Source organism: Glycine soja, chromosome 8, assembly GCF_004193775.1.
Source record: "Glycine soja cultivar W05 chromosome 8, ASM419377v2, whole genome shotgun sequence".
Classification (NCBI taxonomy): Eukaryota; Viridiplantae; Streptophyta; class Magnoliopsida; order Fabales; family Fabaceae; genus Glycine; species Glycine soja.
In genome coordinates this window covers 15,079,333-15,098,469 of record NC_041009.1, presented here as the reverse complement: position 1 = coordinate 15,098,469, position 19,137 = coordinate 15,079,333, and the positions used below count along the sequence as shown (strand labels likewise).

The window sequence follows — 19,137 nt, the reverse complement described above, 5'->3', positions numbered from 1 at the left end:
TCGTACTTGAATTTTTTTTTTCCTTAAAATAAATTGATATGTTGAATAAAAAGTTTATAGATCTAGAAGGGGCATGCATGAAATTAAGGTAGAAGCTATGTAACTAGTGTTTTAAATATTGTAGTTCTATAAAGGGAATAATAGTCCTTCCATTTCAAAATAAGTTACTTTAAAGTCTTTTCACAACGATTAATTAGGAAAAACAGTAACAACTTAATGTCCAAATGAGTGAAATAACTTTTTTAAATTATTTTTATTGATTGCTGAAAAATTGGTTCATAGAGTATTCATAAATCATCATGTTTTGATTATTTATTTGAGATAAAGTTGGAATAAAAAATAAATTAATATTTCATTAAGAACTTAAAAAACGTAATGAGTTTTTGTTTCGCAAAACGCAACTTGTTTTGAAATAGAAGGAGTAATAAACAACTAATAAATGCCCAGTCTATTTATGACTGATTAATCAATGGTTATTTGTAAAAGCTATATAACTTTTGTAAGATACAGATATACAAAAGAGAAATATGCTGGATATTTATATTGTCCGTCTCATTCAAATGGGAAGGATTAGACTACATAATTTTTTAAACAGAAAGAAAAACAAAACAGCGCAATCATTCCAAAAAAATTCCCACTAAAACAAGATTAAAAAATTGATTCCTGAAGGATTATTTAGTTGACTTACTTTTTCTGATATATCAAATATTTAGTTGTAAATAATATATATATAGTGCATATATTATATCTGATTTGGTAGTGAGTAGTGATAGATACATATTTTGTTTTTTTTCACAGAAGTCACACTAATATTAAAATAAGTAGTTGTACAAAAATTTATTCCTTACTTTTAGTCGCAATTCAAAAAATGTATGCAATACATACAGAGATTTTTAAGGATTTGCGTAATTCTTTAGCGAATTTGTCTCCTTTATTGCAACTTTAGTTTTTTTTTTTTTTTTTCTGAGGGGATTTGCAACTTTAGTTGATGGATCGGTCTTCTAGGTATAGAATTATTCAAATTTTTTCTTTGAAAAAACAATTAACTAAAGAAAATAACTAATTTAATTAAAGGATAAAAAGTGAGGACTTAAATTCATTAGAGTGATCATTATATTATATAGGATATAAAGTAGAAAAGGCATAATGATTATACAATAAATTCCTAGAAGACCCGTACCTAAAATAAAAAATAAAAAAAGAAAATCCAAGAAGACCTGTCTTAATTAAGGCGTTGCAGCCAATTCTCTAAACCCATTGAGTTTTTAGGATTTAAATACTTCAATTTGATTGATTTTTTTTTTTTTACTATCAGAAAATGAGAAAAAAAGGAAGGCAGAGAAATTATTTAATTTATAATCAAGATAAAGCATGAATACTACATGCAAGGCCCTTCGTGTTTTGTAAGAAAAATATTGTAAGCCCTTCATATTTTAAAAGGACAGCATGTTTGGCACATTTAGCCAAATGAAAAAATATTTTGAATTATCAATATTCAAACACATTATATGTTCACTCCATTATAAATCTTCAATTTTTTTATTCATCCTTACCTAGCAAATTTTAATTCTTAATCTTAAAAGTGAAATATTTAATCTTTGTTGATATTTTCTTTTTTGCATAGCTATATATCTTTATCATATACGTTATATAAATTTTCATATAAAACCAAAATATTTTTTTAGTTATTTATTTAATTACAATAAATTTTATTCTTTTATTTTTTAATCAATACCCAAATTCCTTCAACAAAATTAGATATAATATAATAAAATTTTCGTAAATCACCAGAGGTGTTCGGTTTGGTATCAATTTTTTTAAAATAAAAAATCATTCAAACCAAATATAAAAAAATATGGGGTTTAATTTAGATTGATTTGATTTAGATTAATTTGAGAGTAATATTAAAACCGAATTAAACTAAACTGTTTTTTTTCCAGTTTGGTTCAGATGGATTTTGTAATTTTTAATTATTTTCTATAATTTTAAAAATAACTTAAATACTAGCAAAAAAAATTAACACAATATGAAATCTAATAACTAATTGAATCATTATGAAGCCTTAAAATTAACATTTATATAAGATAAGCAATAAAACAACAAAGCCATAAAAAAATGTTGCACGACCCTACCAAGAGATATCCTGAGATAGCATGGATGATATTATCTGATTTAACCCAAAATTTGATGAAAGCCTTTATCCAACGGACGCCTACAAAAGAAAATGCCGCCTGAAGAGCACAACACACTTGAAGGGATTAAGCAAACCCCGTCCACCGACTTTGAAGACAACTCCATCGTAATTGACTTTAATCATAGTTAGGAAATTGGTCCGCTTAGTTGGATTGGTTCAATCGAGATCCGATGGTCTAATTGGTCGGGTTGGTTTTACAAAAAAAAAACCATTTTTATTATGTTGTTTCATTGTTATCAATTTTTATTTTAAATTTTGGAATATGAATAAATTTTTCTTAATTATTTATTTATACATAATAGATACATATATAATTTTAAATTTTTAATATATATCAAATCAAATTGAGTCAATGATCTGTCCACTGATTGAACCACTAATTTATTATTTTGATTGAGTCAAGATTAAAATTCATAACTATTAAGTCAATTCATAATTAAAGATTATACGATTTTATACTAGAATATAGAACAAAAATCTATTTGTAAAATATGAGATTTGGTTTGGTTCCAATATATAGGAACCAAAAAAATCGAACCAAACAAAAATATATTTTTTTTGTTTTTTGCTTTGATTTTTTTCTATTCAATTTAGCTGCTTAAAAAGATTTGATTTTAGTTTTTTTATCCATAGAAATTTGACACATTATAACGCTCACATATTTTATTCAATCAACTGAGTTTAACTCTCTTAGGGTGTGTTTAGTTTGCATTTTTATTTTTTGTTTTTATTTCATGTTTTCATTTTCAAAATATTAAAATTCTGAAAACATGTTTGATTTGACTTCTTATTTGTTGTTTTAAAAAAATAAAAATACTGAAAATTTAAATATATTGACTTCTTATCTTTTTGTATTTTTAGATTTGCTTAAAATTAGATTCATTGTCACCACAACTTCATTTTACCCGAAATGAAGTTTCTGTTTTCAACTAAAAACACTGAAAATAAAATTTTATTGTTTTCATTTTCTGGTTGTTTCCTGTTTTCATTTTCACTGAAAATGTTTACAGAAATTCAACCAAACACATCTTCATCATCATTTTCTACTTTCAGTGAAAATGAAAACAGAAATAACCAAACCAAACACCCCCTTAATATCTGGTTCGATTTTGAAAACTCATAAAAACTACTTATAAAATAATGCTCTTGCCAGCTTAAATAATTAATATTGTTTTTAATTTTTACTTTATATTTTATCTATATTATTTAATACCCATGTAATATATAGGATAATTGCTATATCTTTCATATATGCATTAATTGCCTTTCATAAATTCTTATCATAAATAAAACTGTTTCATTCTTTTTTTGGGAAAAAAAAGGCATTCACTCTATTCATTGGAAAAAATTCTTTCATTCTCAATATCAATCTCATTTTCATATCTTTATCGAAAAAAAGGTTTGATTTTACAATCTGGTCTATTGTAAGTTTCTCTTAAATCTGGATCTTTAATTATATCATTCAGTGTTTGTTTGCATTCATGATAGTGATCATAATTCTTCACTATATTGACTTCTTATCGGAAAACATGTTTGATTTGACTTCTTGTTTGTTATTTTCATGAAATAAAAATACTGAAAATTTAAATATATTGACTTCTTATCTTTTTGTATTTTTAGATTTGCTTAAAATTACATTAATTGTCACCGCAATTTCATTTTACCCGAAATGAGGTTTCTGTTTTCAACTAAAAACACTGAAAATGAGATTTTGTTGTTTTCATTTTCTGGTTGTTTCCTGTTTTCATTTTCACTGAAAATGTTTTCAGAAATCCAACCAAACACATCTTTATCATCATTTTCTACTTTCAGTGAAAATGAAAACAGAAAACAACCAAACCAAACACCCCCTTAATATTTGGTTCGATTTTGAAAACTCATAAAAACTACTTATAAAATAATGCTCTTGCCAGCTTAAATAATTAATGTTGTTTTTAATTTTTACTTTATATTTTATCTATATTATTTAATACCCATGTAATATATAGGATAATTGCTATATCTTTCATATATGCATTAATTGCCTTTCATAAATTCTTATCATAAATAAAACTGTTTCATTCTTTTTTTGGGAAAAAAAAGGCATTCACTCTATTCATTGGAAAAAATTCTTTCATTCTCAATATCAATCTCATTTTCATATCTTTATCGGAAAAAAGGTTTGATTTTACAATCTGGTCTATTGTAAGTTTCTCTTAAATCTGGATCTTTAATTGTATCATTCAGTGTTTGTTTGCATTCATGATAGTGATCATAATTCTTCACTATATTGACTTCTTATCGGAAAACATGTTTGATTTGACTTCTTGTTTGTTGTTTTCATTAAATAAAAATACTGAAAATTTAAATATATTGACTTCTTATCTTTTTGTATTTTTAGATTTGCTTAAAATTACATTAATTGTCACCGCAATTTCATTTTACCCGAAATGAAGTTTCTGTTTTCAATTAAAAACACTGAAAATGAGATTTTGTTGTTTTCATTTTCTGGTTGTTTCCTGTTTTCATTTTCACTGAAAATGTTTTCAGAAATCCAACCAAACACATCTTTATCATCATTTTCTACTTTCAGTGAAAATGAAAACAGAAAACAACCAAACCAAACACCCCCTTAATATTTGGTTCGATTTTGAAAACTCATAAAAACTACTTATAAAATAATGCTCTTGCCAGCTTAAATAATTAATGTTGTTTTTAATTTTTACTTTATATTTTATCTATATTATTTAATATCCATGTAATATATAAGATAATTGTTATATCTTTCATATATGCATTAATTATCTTTCATAAATTTTTATCATAAATAAAACCGTTTCATTCTTTTTTTGGGGAAAGAAAGGCATTCACTCTGTTCATTGGAAAAAATTCTTTCATTCTCAATATCAATCTCATTTTCATATCTTTATCGGAAAAAAGGTTTGATTTTACAATCTGGTCTATTGTAAGTTTCTCTTAAATCTGAATCTTTAATTATATCATTCAGTGTTTGTTTGCATTCATGATAGTGATCATAATTCTTCACTTCACCCTTGATTCTTTGACTAGGTTTAGGATGGAAAAAGATTCAATGTAGTTGAAACTTATAACAAGTATACACAGCCAATATTTTGCAATGGTTGAGTGAAAATTGAACTGTGTTTCAAATTTGATTTATTAGTTTGATTTTTGTTAATTCAAGGTTTACAAGTTATTGATTGCATCATTTGTATGTTATTACCGACTACAAATAATCCAGCTTAGGACAAGTCATTGTCACTATTTTTTTTCGATTATTGGAAGATATTTATAAACAACTTTTATATGAATAATTTCAAATCTTACAATACTATCATTTTACTTCATTTTGAGTTATAACTATTGAATAATGTATTCTATAATTTTAAGACACTAAATGCTTATATTTTTTTTATTTTATAAGATAGTATGATCGATTTGTAAAAAGATATAACATTATGCTTTCGATAAATCATACGATTGTTCATTTATCATTTACTATTTGTATTGTATGAAGAAATACATCAAATTCATGATCTATATATCTCTGATTTGATGTTGTATTTGTAATGATCTCATCAATTATTTTTATTTTGAATATGATGGATTTCATTTTTCTTATTATGTATCTATCAATAACTCTGTATCTTTGCCCAGATATCAATTTATAAAACAATTTTGTTTTCCGTTTCTCTCGACAACTTTCATGTCAGCATAGCTGTGTTGAACATGAGGGGTACAATGATAAAATACAGAATTATCACTGTGACTGTAGTAATTTCAAATTTTGATATACATGTGTATATGTTTGATCAGAATCTCAAAATTATTTTTTCTTTTTCAGTCAGCGCTTGTAGCTCACACTCTACTTCTTAAATACACCCACACTTTAGACAAGTGAGGTTTTCTAGTACCAGTGAACATATAAATTGTGTAGTTAAGCTATTACAATACAAACTGAGATTCATTTACTCAGAATAATTATTAGACACTTATTCGTTTATGAATTTAATAAATTTGTTGAATTATATAATTTTATTCATGCATATTAATTAGACATTCAAAGATGTGTAATTTAAGATAATTTCAAGGTGCCTGTCTATGAATTATAGATAATCATTCTCCATTTCTCTTGTATTTTAGGGAGGAAAGAAAAAAGAATATAGATAAAATGGAATGAAATGCATTTTACATGAAAAATTTTGTCCATCCAATTTCATTCTATTTTAAACAACTCAAACAATGTAATTAACTAAGCATATTATCATTTCATTTGATTCCATCCTTATTCATCAATCTAAAAATAAAGATTCCTTATCTATTTGTTCTTACTAAACTTCTCAAATATTCATTTCTTTTAAAAACTCTTGCATAGGTTACCAATAGCTGATCTGTTGAAAAATTTCCCTTTCCTTATCATCACTTATAGGAGTCAACAAGAGTATGGATTCTGGAAAGACTAATGAAGCACCCAATGCAAAGCTGGTTCGTGACTTTGACTTGAACATTTCATATGTGGAGGAGTTTGATGTGAATGCTGAAGACAAACTTTCATCGCCCATTCTCATGAATACTCAGCCGGCTTCTCAAAATTGCATTGAAGTAAGTCCTAGCAATGATTGTATATGTAGCTAGGTTTATCATAAATCCAAGTAACAAAATTTCTTTAATTAATAAAAATAATTGATCTAAAAATGTCAAAGATAGCTTCCATTATTCTCATCACAATGTCACATAGATACCGTTACCAATTTTTTTTCTTGATATAACTAGGAAGTGTATCTTACCATCTTTCATTTGTCACTTCATGCCCAAATCAGAATCAAATCTTAGACATTAGTTAAAGAATCTAAGTGTTGAATCATGTTTGTCAACAACTTTTGATATACTGTTACCAAATGATACCTTAACAAACTAACAATCATGTACAAAATAACATTATTGAGAACTAAGCCAAAGTATGATTGTGAACAGAACATGAACATTCAGGATGAAATTGCAAATAACGGGGACACAACTATTCAAGCAAATTCTGCTGCTAAGGGAGTTACCTCTGTCTCCTTTGCACCAGGAAGAATCTCACAATACCGTCGTCGTCGCCGCCGTCGCAGTGTAGAATGTAAGCCGAGTACTGATCCAGATAGACTCTGCACAAATACTTATTGTAAAACAAGAAGAACTCCCTTGTGGCGCAAGGGACCTCTGGGACCAAAGGTAAATAGTGAATATGTAACATCAATACATGTATGTATGTCTGTCTTTTTTGGTAATGTATGTATATCTGACCAAACCCGGTTTGTTATCTGTTTTTTATATAGAATTTAATTAGAATTGATCCTGCCGTCTATTTACATATCCACACCTAGTTTACTTTTATAATAACTCCTTTAAGATCAAATTTATCGTTTTAGTTTTTAGAAATATAGCATTGTCCCATTAATTCCTGAAATTAAGATTTTTTTAAAACCCCCTACAATTTTCAGTTATTTTATATAAGTCCCTAAACTCAACTGTTTAATGTCATTTTAGTCTCTAAACACATGTTAATATTATAATGTATGTCACGCTCTTTTTAAAAAAATTTTTTTGGACTAATGTAATTGGTGCGGATTACATTTTTTATATACTTTTAAGGATTAAAATTGCAGTTTACTTATTTTTGATTAACTGAGAATGTAAATGATAACATATGAAAATTAAACTTTTTTATGTGATATTCATACATGCAAGTGTTATTGGATACAAATACAATTTTAAAGCTCATTCAACATATGAATGAGCATGCATGGTTAATTGAAGACCAATGAGTTTGTTTTAGTATTATTTTTTTGCAGACTTTTTTCTTTGATCGATAAATGTTAATGGTTAAGTTTTTGTGAGTAGGAAAATTGAATTTGTCATCTTTTTTTTTTCTTCTCTTAGCCATTCAACTAATCTTTTATATATATATATATATATATTTTCTGCAGACTTTGTGCAATGCTTGTGGCATTCAATATCTTAAGATAGTGAAGGGTACAGGCAGTGGCCTCCCTGCTGCAGTTGCAGATGATGAAGGTGATGCTTCTCCTGGTCCTGTCCCAGCTGCTGAAATCGTGGAAGAAGGGGATTCAAATCTCTAAATGAAGGGCCAATGTGCTGCTCCACCTTTTGTACTTCATGATCATTTCTCCATTTTTGAATTACATAGTTCGACTATTTGTGTGTTTCTCTTGCAGTTTGGGATTTGTTTTTATGGATAAAAATGATAGAATGAAGGCACTTTCAATATGCTAGGACTGCCAGCATTCAAAGCCCACCCGTATTTTGCTTTTCAATATAAGTATCACATTTTGGGGTGATAATCATATCCCCATGACATTATATATGGTGGTTTTTCAATATAAATTATATTTTCTTTTTGCTGAACAATATTACAGTATGTGACAATACTTGGAGACTAATCTTGGAATAAATTAAGAATACTACACCTTCAGTATTTTTTAAAGAGCTAGATAATTAAGTAATAGTATATTTTATATTATATTTCTTATAAAAAAAGACTAGAAGTAGTATATAACCTTGCAGTATGGTATGGTATTGTCGCCTAAATGATTAAGTAAATAAAATTGAAAAGCTAGTATATATGCAATTTCTTTCAAAATATTGATTATGTTGTGCGTGTGTTTCTACGTACCGTGAGACTATTGAAGTTTTAATATTCATTCAATTTTTCTATATTTTGAACAAATTTTGTTGTTGCATACATTATTTTATCCACCATCTAAAATTTCTAGCTAAATCGGCCAAATTAATGAACATATAAGACTAAAATGATTGGTGTGTTGATAACAACCGTAAGAAGCATTCTAATTACAATTAGTTTCGTTCGTTTAGCACAAGTTGTACGTGTTTTGGAATAGAGATTATCACGTCTCACCACACTAAATATAGGGTAAAGTCCACGTAACATGAAAACAATAACACAATGAAACGTGCCTGTTCCAAACTTTCTTCACCTTTGTTTCCTTTTCCACCAAACTCTTGTCTTCCTCTTCCCCCTCTTGTCTTTAATTTCTTCATCCCTGTTTACAATATATCTTCTTTTTCTTACCTTTAATCTCTGCTCCTCAAGTCCAATGGGAGATCACCCACGTTCTCAACCATTGGATTTGCACAACCTCTTTAAGATTCCAAAAAACAAATCCTTGAAAGATGTTAGCAAGGCTTACAAATCGCTTGTATCCAAACGGAACCATCATGACAAGAAAACCCCCGAGGTAATTAATAATCTTAAAAATGTGTGCAATATTGTGCATACTAGCTCCTCCTCAACATAATTTTCTCAAACAACACATATAACAGACATTGCTACATATTATATAGTTTTGAGTTAATGAAAATAAATAATCATGCATATGGATTCATATAAAGTTACAATATATATGCATCATATGATGTTATCAGATATTATTGTCATTCTGATGATGATCTTTGATGCATGCAGGAGCCAACAACACCCCCAAGGTTTGAGGAGAGTGATAATAAAAGAGTGGATCAAGACAATTGGAGTCCTAAGTTATTTTCAAGGGCTGCAAGCAGAAGATCTAAAACGCCAACGCCAAAATCAAGGCCTATGTCAAGGCACGGAAGCAGGCGATGCACGACACCAACCTCTCTATCGAGAAGTTCTTCTAGTTCTGGTCGAAGGAGTGCCACAGAAATTGCTGCATCATCTCTCAAAAGGATTATGAGCAAAAGGGTTTCTCCGCCTTCTTTATCAAGTAATAAGTTGGACATCTCTGAACCTGAGTTAACCAACCATGTAGCATCTCCAACAAAAGATGCAGATGCTGGCGCAAAGACAACCACCCGAAAGACTCAACATATTCCTGCAGTCTCTCTGTCAAGCAATATGAGTTGTAGGTCAACAACACCTATCATATTTTCACAGACGACAACTAGAAGGAAACCCCCACAAGTTGAGAGGACGCTCTATTGCACGCTTGAGAACTTATGCTTTGGATGCAAAAAAAATGTTAAAGTTACTAGAGATGCCATCAAATTTCCCGGGTACATATGTTTCTGTCAACTGATCTTTTTATAGATGAATATACTTTTGTGTTGCTAAGATAAGATTGCTCTAGTTATTAGGCAAATTGCATATGCAGATGCTATTCTCTATATATGGAGTGTGTTAGTGTACATAGGGTGTAGAAATTCAATGTTTCTTTGAAGTGCATTGATTAATTAATTACTAACTTAAATTTTTCAATAGGGTAATTATCCAAGAGGAGGAGATTTTAAAAATTGAGGTGAAGCCTGGATGGAGAAAAGGAACAAAGATTACATTTGAAGGGGTAGGTGACGAGAAACCTGGATACCTCCCTGCTGATATAGTATTCTTGATTGATGAAAAGAAACACCCTTTGTTTAGGAGAGAAGGCATTGATTTGGAAATAGGTGTTGAGATTCCACTAGTAGATGCACTTACAGGATGCTTCATATCAATCCCTCTATTAGGAGGGGAAAATATGGGTTTGTCATTTGAGAATGATGTCATATACCCAGGATATGAGAAGGTTATTAAAGGTCAAGGAATGCCAGACCCCAAAAATAACGGGATAAGAGGTGATCTTCTTGTCAGATTCCTCATTGAATTCCCCAGAGAATTAAGCGAAGAACGACGGAAAGAAGCTGCTAGTATCCTGCAAGACTGTTGCTAATAATGACCATAGTTGTATGCAGATGCACTAATTTTTTTTGCCACAACAAGACAGAGGACAAACAAACAAGTATTTTTATTATCATTCATGCATAGTCGGTCCTATATCAGATTACCAACACACTGAAGCACAACAATAATGGATGCATTTCGTGCCGAGAGAATGAAGATGTTGTTGAGCTTCCATATGGGGATGGTCAGGGCTGTTGAAAAAGAGAAAAGAAACTTCCATCAGTGACTCCACTGATGTTGTCTTCAACAGTTTACAGTTACTGTCTCCTTCCTAAGATAAGAAGCTTGCATCTTGATGTGGCCAAATTCAAAATCTTTAGATTGCTTCCTTCCAATCCAGATCGAATATGTAACTTGTCAAATTGCCTATACGAGCACAGTTTGCACCATTATTAGCACTAGGTTACTGACTCGTAGGAGGACATAACTGTTACTTAACCAAATATTTGAGGAGATCAATGTCTCCAAAGATATAATTTATGTATCTATCTTTAAAATAGTCAACAAAAGTAACTAGTTTTTCACCAGGTCTCTGTTACTTCAGCATCTGCCGGAAATTACTATGAGCAAAAATCCATTTTCCTATTTTCAACCAAACAAGACAAGGGAGAGAGAAATTATTAAAGTGAAAGTAGTAGCAATTAGCAACCTTTTTATATTGGCTGTATTAATATGCTTCAAGGTTGTTGCATATGAAGTCGCATTATTAAACTATGCTAGCCTGCTGTGTTATAACTAAGCCTACATTTATATTTTCCCCTTCCTAAGAGCTTAGAATATTCAAGATATAAGATGAGTTGAATGGTTAAAAAAGAAGGGAAGAGGGAAAAAAGGTTGTGGGTTGGATCCTCACAGCTAACAAAATTAACATTTGTCTATCCAAAAAAAAAAAGAGCTTAGAAGATCAGAATCAGATTAATTATTTCATGCAGAAGGGGAGTGACAGAAGAACAAATACCCTTCATTGTTTAGAGAAATTGAGTTCAATAGACGGGTAGCCGCATTCCATCAGGAAGGAAGCAGACCTTCCTGAGAAGTCAAGTTACCAACTGACGATCACTAGTGGACATAAAATGATATGATACTAGAAATTTATGCAATAGCAAAATATAACCAAATTTCAAATAAAGAGTATTATATTCCAAGCTCTTTACGTTAGAGTAATAAAACAAAAAGTTCTTTAAGTTAGTCTTTTAAAGTACCGAAAGCAATATTTTTATAACCAAAAGTTATGAAACTAACTCTGACAGCATGAAGATTAACAAAATAAATTTTATCTCTCTCAACAGAATCATTTTCACATGCACAACTAGGAAATCAACTCTATGGACCTTGTTGGTCCTTTTGAATTATGTTCTTGTTGGTGAGAGGAAAAAAAACTCGTTGCATTCACAGGTCGTTTTTTTAGCGGAAATTACACTAACATAACTCGTAACATAACTGTTATTTTAGGACGGAGCACCCTGAGAATTTTCGGAACCGTACCCTAGTATTTTGGATAAAATGCTAAAAAAATTATATACTTATTCAATAAGTTAATGAAAATAATAATTTGTTTATAATTTTAACCGTAAAAATAATGGGAACATGTTAAAAAAATATAATTTTCTTTTATAAGATCAAATAAACTCTTCCAAATGCTCCCATTCGGTAAAACTGTGTTTCAGTACAGAACAAAACTCGCATAAATTTTTAGCATTTATAAAGCAAAGGCTATAAAGAATATATATTATACAAACATTTTGTTGAGCTTTTTCATTTGGACCGTCGTTGACCTATATGACATCACGTACATTGTTTTGTTCCTTCCTATATTAACAAGCTCTCCACTTGTTCACCGCCGCTATCTGTTGTCGATATTATCCTGATTCTCAGGGTTTTCATTCGCAGCCCCAGGTGTTTCATTAAAAACTTGTCCTTGCTCTCTCACGTCTCTGAACATGGAAAAAAACGAGTTTAGGCCCTCAGACGAAGCACCTCCTAAGATCCATAATAATAAAGAACTGAATGAATTCATGGATCCAGGGTTCAGACCCCTTTCTGCTTGTCGAATGTCAGCTTGCCCAGGAATCTGGGCAGGGTTCGCAACCCTGTCTCGGTTGTTTTCTGACCGACCTTGAGGGTCGGCAACTCCTGGTCCATTTTGGGGCATTGATTGATCAAAACCAGGTCTCAACCCTGCTCCAGTTGGCAAGTCGGTGTTATTTAATCCCTGGTTTCTTGTGTTCAATCTTGTGATGTGTAACGTTGATGCAAGAATGGTCGAAGAGGTAATGTGGAAGTCTGGGTGTTGTTGAAGTTGTGACCGTCGATTTTGCATGTACCTTTGCAGTGCCGGTACCTTAATAACATAGTATTTACATTTCAGTAAAGTAAATGTCAGCAAATTTATAATTAACATATATAAAGCTTCTACCAGAAACGTGATTACAATAATAGAAATTTTAAATATAAACAAGAATTAAACTCTGAAAATCACAATTCTTTTTCCCAATTCTAGAATGAATTCGTTAGCATTTTTTTTCAAACCTCACCTAGCCCACGTTTTCCTATCCCCTCATCAAGTCTCTTAAGACAAAAAATCACCAACAAAAAAATTATTATAAAAAACCCAAATGGAAAGAAAAACATTGAGATTTGTAATAAGCCAATGGTCATCACTCATTACCTCAAACCGATTCCAAAAGTACAGGATAAGGTGTTGCATAAAAGCTGCAGTTGTAGAAAGGGCCAAATATGAAAAACCTGGAAATTTAAAACTCATTATTTCCAAATGAAATTAACTTAAGCCAACTAAACCAAAAAATAGAAAAATAGTACGAACATACCATAAGCATAAGAGAAGAAATATATGTGGAAGACCAGGAAATACAGCAAAAAGAAGCGAGGAAAGAACTTCATTGATATTGGTGTTCGGACACTGCAAGTTACAATACACTTGTATTATCATACGCTGGACCACAACCCTACAAATGTGCATGAAAATGTATAATAGATACTGGTCCAGATATTAAAAGAACAAACAAAAATATAACTTGATTGATGTGATCCCCCCTTATCCAAGGTTCAAGGAACTGGGGTTAGGAAGAGAGTTATTACAGAACTTTCTTCCCAAGGAATACCAAAAGAACTGATCAACACCATCCCTCTACCTTCTCTGTCGTCTTTTTATACTAGCCTAACTAATTAACTATTCAAATAGATTACAAGCTTAACCAAGTAACTAACAGGGGTTGGCCCACTTCATTTCTAGGGCTCATTGTTATTTCTTTTCTAAATCTTCCTGATTAGGGATCAAGTGCAAACAATGTTGCCAGATTAATCATTTGTTAATTAAGTACAGTCATCAGAATAATAAATTAATAAATTGGCATATAAACACCAGTAAAAGGCATCTTTTTAATTATGGATGAAATATAAAAAGGTAGTTTTGCTATAGTTGTATTCCCTTTTAACCAATCCAAAATCTGGAAAAGTACATTTGGACTTGCCCTCTGAAAGGAATAGTAGTCCAATGGCCAAAAGCTAAAAATAAATAGTAAACTTATGATGCAATAAATGAATATAGCTCACAATACTTTAGGGAACAAAAATTACAATACATGCTAATTGAATTGGATAAATATGCAACTTAATGACCCAACTAGCATTTACCAAAAATAATTTTTGAGCAACAAACCCACCGGACATGCTGTCTAAATAACATACTTGATTACTCACATAATATTGAGAGAAAAGAGAAACAGACCTAATGAGAGTAAAAAGTTCACACAACCAGACAAGAATCAAGACCATGAAAGCAAGTAGCTGATCATCATAAAACTCAAAGAGAAAAAACAGAATGCCAATCATAATCTGCAGAAATCAATAAACAATTTATCAGCAAAGCTAATAAAATAAGAAATAGCACAAACACGAGACAATTTAAATAGAAACTTTTGACAAAAGTAAATCAATTAAAATGAGTGCTTACAGGAACAAAAACTAGTGATTCAATCACATGTACAAAGATCAGCTGAAATGTTGGCAGGCGATGCCGTGCATGATGTTGAAGCTGCACTGTAAAGACTAGCAGAGGTGAAAAACTAATCTCGGGTCATTTGCAGAAAAGTATGGCAAAATCATGAACAGCATTGGCATATTTGATAGTGGCAAATGACTTTATAGTTAGCACACTTAATCCATAAGATTTTGATGACGAATGACCTTTTGAATAAACCTTCCAATCACTATTAGAGATCAATTCTCATGCTTTCAATCACTCGATCACAAAGTGATAGCACCTCTGGACAACCCTCACTTAATGATTGCCTCTAAATTTATTTTAGGTGAATTTAAAAGCAAGAAATTATCACATGGGGCAATGGGCAAAATAATAGGATAGATGCAACGCAAGCAGGAATCACCAAATCAATTTTCACATAATAAAACCTCTGTATAATGAACAAACAATCCTACCCGTGAACTTCAGCATGCGAGTCTGTGTTTCTCTTAATGTAAATGATACTGACATTGTGGTAGTAAAAAATACAAACAAGGACATCATCAGCACACCACACTTTGTTACAAGGTAGTCTGCACAGGCAAAATGACACATGTTAGTTGTTACAAGCCAACAGTAGGAGTTCTGAATTATTGGGCAAACAGGAGAAACTCAAATAATGTTGAGGTCATGAAAACAATCTCTTCAAATATGGGGTGCTCAAGCAAATAGAAGGATAAATTAGCAAACCTCCAAACCTAGCTGGCCCTTCTGGAACTTCTTGTGCATAACTAAGGTTATAGAATTCCTTTGTTTGATAGTTATAAAGATAACCTGCCATGAAGTCCAAAAAGAATTTGAGCGATAATTAAATTCTGAAAGTTCAAAGTATGTCAATGACGAAGTTCAAAGCAGTTGTTAGTGGACAATTATATAAATTAGTTTATCCAGAAAAGGGGCAGTTACCTTGACCATGAGAACTCAATAAACTATTGATTAAAATCGTATCATATCCAACAAATCTGTTTATTAGTAGTTGCTGCCACCTAAAATGAAAAATATATTCAATTGAAAAATACAGGATAAAATATTAAACATTACTATATAATATCAATGAAATCCTGAGAAAAAATGTCCTATCAGCAAAACAATTTAGTTCAATTTACACCTTTTGCCATCAAAACTATGTAAAAGTAGGCTCTCAATGGAGATAACTTGTCACTTTCTAGATTGAAACAATATAATCATGCTAATACTTATTCTTACTTGTTTCCAAAGCAGGAGTACCAGGCTGATATGCTAACATTCACAGTATGTATATTATGATGAGACTTAGCACTTTCAGGTAACAAGAAATACCCCTGCAGAATAAGATTACAAAATCAACAATAGAGAAGAGAAGTCTCCAACAAATTACAGAATCAACATCAAAAGTAGCTTCAACAAACTGACAGAATCTACTTCAGAAATACATGTATGTACTATGTTTCAGAAATTTCAGTCTTAATCAACTTAAAAGTTGAATACAGAAGAAAAATAACATACCTTTTCCATAGTATAAAGATATGTGGGTTCAAATAACTTGCCTTTCTTGTTAAGCCATTGCACTGAAATTGAAAACAAAACTTATTGAACAATAATACAAACACAGAATGTCAGAAACAAAGAGAGAGGAGTGAGTCAGATAAAAATTATACACATTCATTTAGGTCAAATTCATAAGGCACATTGCAAAGGCTCGGAAATTAATTATTTTCAATATCCTATACTTCATAAATTTCTAATTAAGACAATAAAACATAAAAAGCCTTTTATGTTTCCTAATTAATTTTCGTAAGTAAATAGATTCTGAAAATCCAAGAATACATATAGAACCCTTTTTACACTAGCAATAATTATCAGCATGTGAAATTTATTAAGTGAGGGACACAAATTGCAAAGGTAAATTATAATTTAAACATAAGAGGAAAATATTTTCATTACCTGCATTAGTGTTAAGCCTGTCCAAACGAAGGATATGCATCCATTTGGGGATATCAAGATTTAGGTGTACACCAGCAATATTCTACACTTGAAAATTCAAAGCTTAGCAGATTTTTTTAGTAAAATTGATATTGACTTAAATTTTATAAATTCTGGCTAGAAAGAATCAGAATTCATCAGCATAACATATATGGTCTAATCTAGCTCCAAGAAATAATATAATTCTACTTACCCACAGCTTCTGAAAACTTCCGATGATCTGCATTGTGTGTCTCCAAATGAATGAGATACGCCTATACCACTTTTTACCAAAATGTATAATTGCTGCTTTTAATGTCTCTTTGGCTGATAAAGTAAAACTTTTTGGTGGGTCCTCTTTATCAATTTTGATGACAGAATCCTCACCCACAGACCTGGTGTTTTGATTACTTGTAGAGGTTTCAGCTTGATGTTCAAGAAACTCAGTCTGAGTTTTCCAAAACTTCAATACCAATTTTCCTCTCCTAGCACCTGAACCGATCCAGTTCCCCCAAAGCTTGGAAGCCAAAAATGTCAATTTATCTCCACTGACATCAGAAATCTCCATTTTATCTTTTACAATTTTGGTTTCAGGGGGATCTATTCTGTTTGATTCAGAATCATTATGAGACCACAGGCCGGCACTGGTTATCTAAAACAAGGAATTTACATGTGTCATGTATGCAACAAAGCAACTAAAGGAACATAGAAAAATGATCTCCCAAATAATAGTTAAACCTTAAAGTATGTTAATTGCTACCAAAATGAAAGATGAAAGAAACTGGCAATTTCAGGCTTTTACCTAGGAGAAAAGTGATATGTTTAAAAACAAATGACCAAAATTGCGATTTTGGCCCCCTTATTTATTTTCCACAATTTTAGTCCCCAAATTTTAGAAAATCCATAAATTTGGTCCAATCCTCAATTTTGCATACGCTCATTTCTTTGATTTTTTTACATTTTAATCAATTAATTTTTTTTATATTGTTAAATGTTAATTTTCAACCCATCACAATACTGACACATCATTAGTCAACCATTAAGTTAAACGGTAAACATATGCAAAATTGCAGATTTTTTTAAAATTTAGGTACTAAAACCGCGGAAAAAAATAAGGGAGCGAAATCACAGATCAAGAATTAAAGGAGGACCAAAATTGCAATTTAGCCAAAACAAATATATATGCTTGAAGTATGTCAATATTAAACTTACTATAGCATAATAGACAGTATTTATTCACATAGTTTGATTCAAGGAGAAAAACTTTTAAAAGCACACATTTAGTATGTGCATTTAAAAGCACATACCTTAATCTGAATAAGTTGGGCTTCTGATGTCACGACTCCAGATAGCTCACTTGAACATCCAGGCTTCACATAGAGAAGAAAAATATATAAGAAACCAAAGCTAACTTACTTGAATAGGCAAAAACTAAGATGGACTATAGGTTCTGATACCATGTTAGATTTTAACTTAAAACCAATTAGCATTAAGTGAAGTTGACCAACAGATATACAAGCTGCACCCCGAAAATTGAGACAGAAGATGTGAGACTTCCTAACAATTCAAACCCAAGCAGCAAACCACGAATAATTACGAACTATGAAGTAAACTGGAACTAGCTGGATTCTTGGGTTACCAAACAAAAAACACTAAAATCCTCACATAGGATAAGGAACAAGTAAGTTTTCTAACCGCTCATTCATGGTTAAGGCTGGCGTCTACTGTGGACTAATGAAAATGTTGCAACAACAATTAGAGTGTTTGTTCAAAAGAAGTCGGTTTGCATTTCCCAAAAAGTAGGTTCAATGTTGAGGTATATTGAGGCGATCAAAACCCTAAATAAAAAGAAAGGAAGTTGAAATTGAATACCTGTTGAACGTAATTGGCATGCATAACAACGAGAATGCAGAACAAGGTTATGGCGATGAATAGGTAGAGATACTCCAAAGCAACTCTGACTTTGGGAGTCAGCATCTGCGAAAACCTCTCCTGCACGCGTATGAACGTCTGCTCCGGGTCCATCAATACATACGAATGAAACCGAAAAATCAAATTAGAGGTTTTGTTTGTTGTGGATGATCATCATCATCTTCAAGTTTCCCACGAGGAACTGGATTAGTACCAAAATACAAATACAATATTTTATGATCTGTTTGTCTTGTCGTGCGTCACCTGTTTGGTGAAGGGAATGAGATAAACTATGTATTCTAGCGCAGCGCAATCAGTCATCAGATCGGGAATAAT

The 19,137-nt window shown here is 31.0% G+C and overlaps 3 protein-coding genes across 5 annotated transcripts; 2 read left to right on the top strand and 1 right to left on the bottom strand.

Moving 5' to 3' along the window:
• The first annotated feature begins 6,626 nt into the window (after positions 1-6,626).
• Positions 6,627-8,572, top strand: LOC114422807 (GATA transcription factor 29-like). Its single transcript, XM_028389341.1, has 3 exons — positions 6,627-6,793; positions 7,166-7,405; positions 8,161-8,572. The coding sequence occupies exons 1-3, from the start codon at positions 6,635-6,637 to the stop codon at positions 8,311-8,313; spliced, it is 552 nt and encodes a 183-aa protein (XP_028245142.1). The 5' UTR covers positions 6,627-6,634; the 3' UTR covers positions 8,314-8,572.
• A 651-nt stretch (positions 8,573-9,223) lies between these two features.
• LOC114424655 (chaperone protein DnaJ-like) lies at positions 9,224-11,431 on the top strand. The gene is made up of 3 exons (XM_028391520.1): positions 9,224-9,450; positions 9,678-10,243; positions 10,449-11,431. Exons 1-3 carry the CDS (start codon positions 9,310-9,312, stop codon positions 10,894-10,896), a joined length of 1,155 nt encoding a protein of 384 aa, XP_028247321.1. The 5' UTR covers positions 9,224-9,309; the 3' UTR covers positions 10,897-11,431.
• A 1,066-nt stretch (positions 11,432-12,497) lies between these two features.
• On the bottom strand, positions 12,498-19,137 carry LOC114422259 (membralin-like protein At1g60995). 3 transcript variants are annotated; one of them, XM_028388530.1, is made up of 15 exons: positions 18,763-19,137; positions 18,198-18,260; positions 17,105-17,542; positions 16,873-16,954; positions 16,435-16,514; positions 16,156-16,250; positions 15,856-15,935; positions 15,640-15,723; positions 15,366-15,482; positions 14,881-14,966; positions 14,656-14,762; positions 13,736-13,827; positions 13,576-13,652; positions 12,942-13,248; positions 12,527-12,841 (listed from the first exon to the last, which is right to left on the bottom strand). In XM_028388530.1, exons 1-15 carry the CDS (start codon positions 18,913-18,915, stop codon positions 12,834-12,836), a joined length of 1,869 nt encoding a protein of 622 aa, XP_028244331.1. In that variant the 5' UTR covers positions 18,916-19,137; the 3' UTR covers positions 12,527-12,833. The 3 variants fall into 3 exon arrangements, with proteins under 3 accessions (XP_028244329.1, XP_028244330.1, XP_028244331.1); XM_028388528.1 differs by having other exon boundaries at positions 12,498-13,248; XM_028388529.1 differs by having other exon boundaries at positions 12,498-13,248; positions 16,435-16,496; positions 18,763-19,135.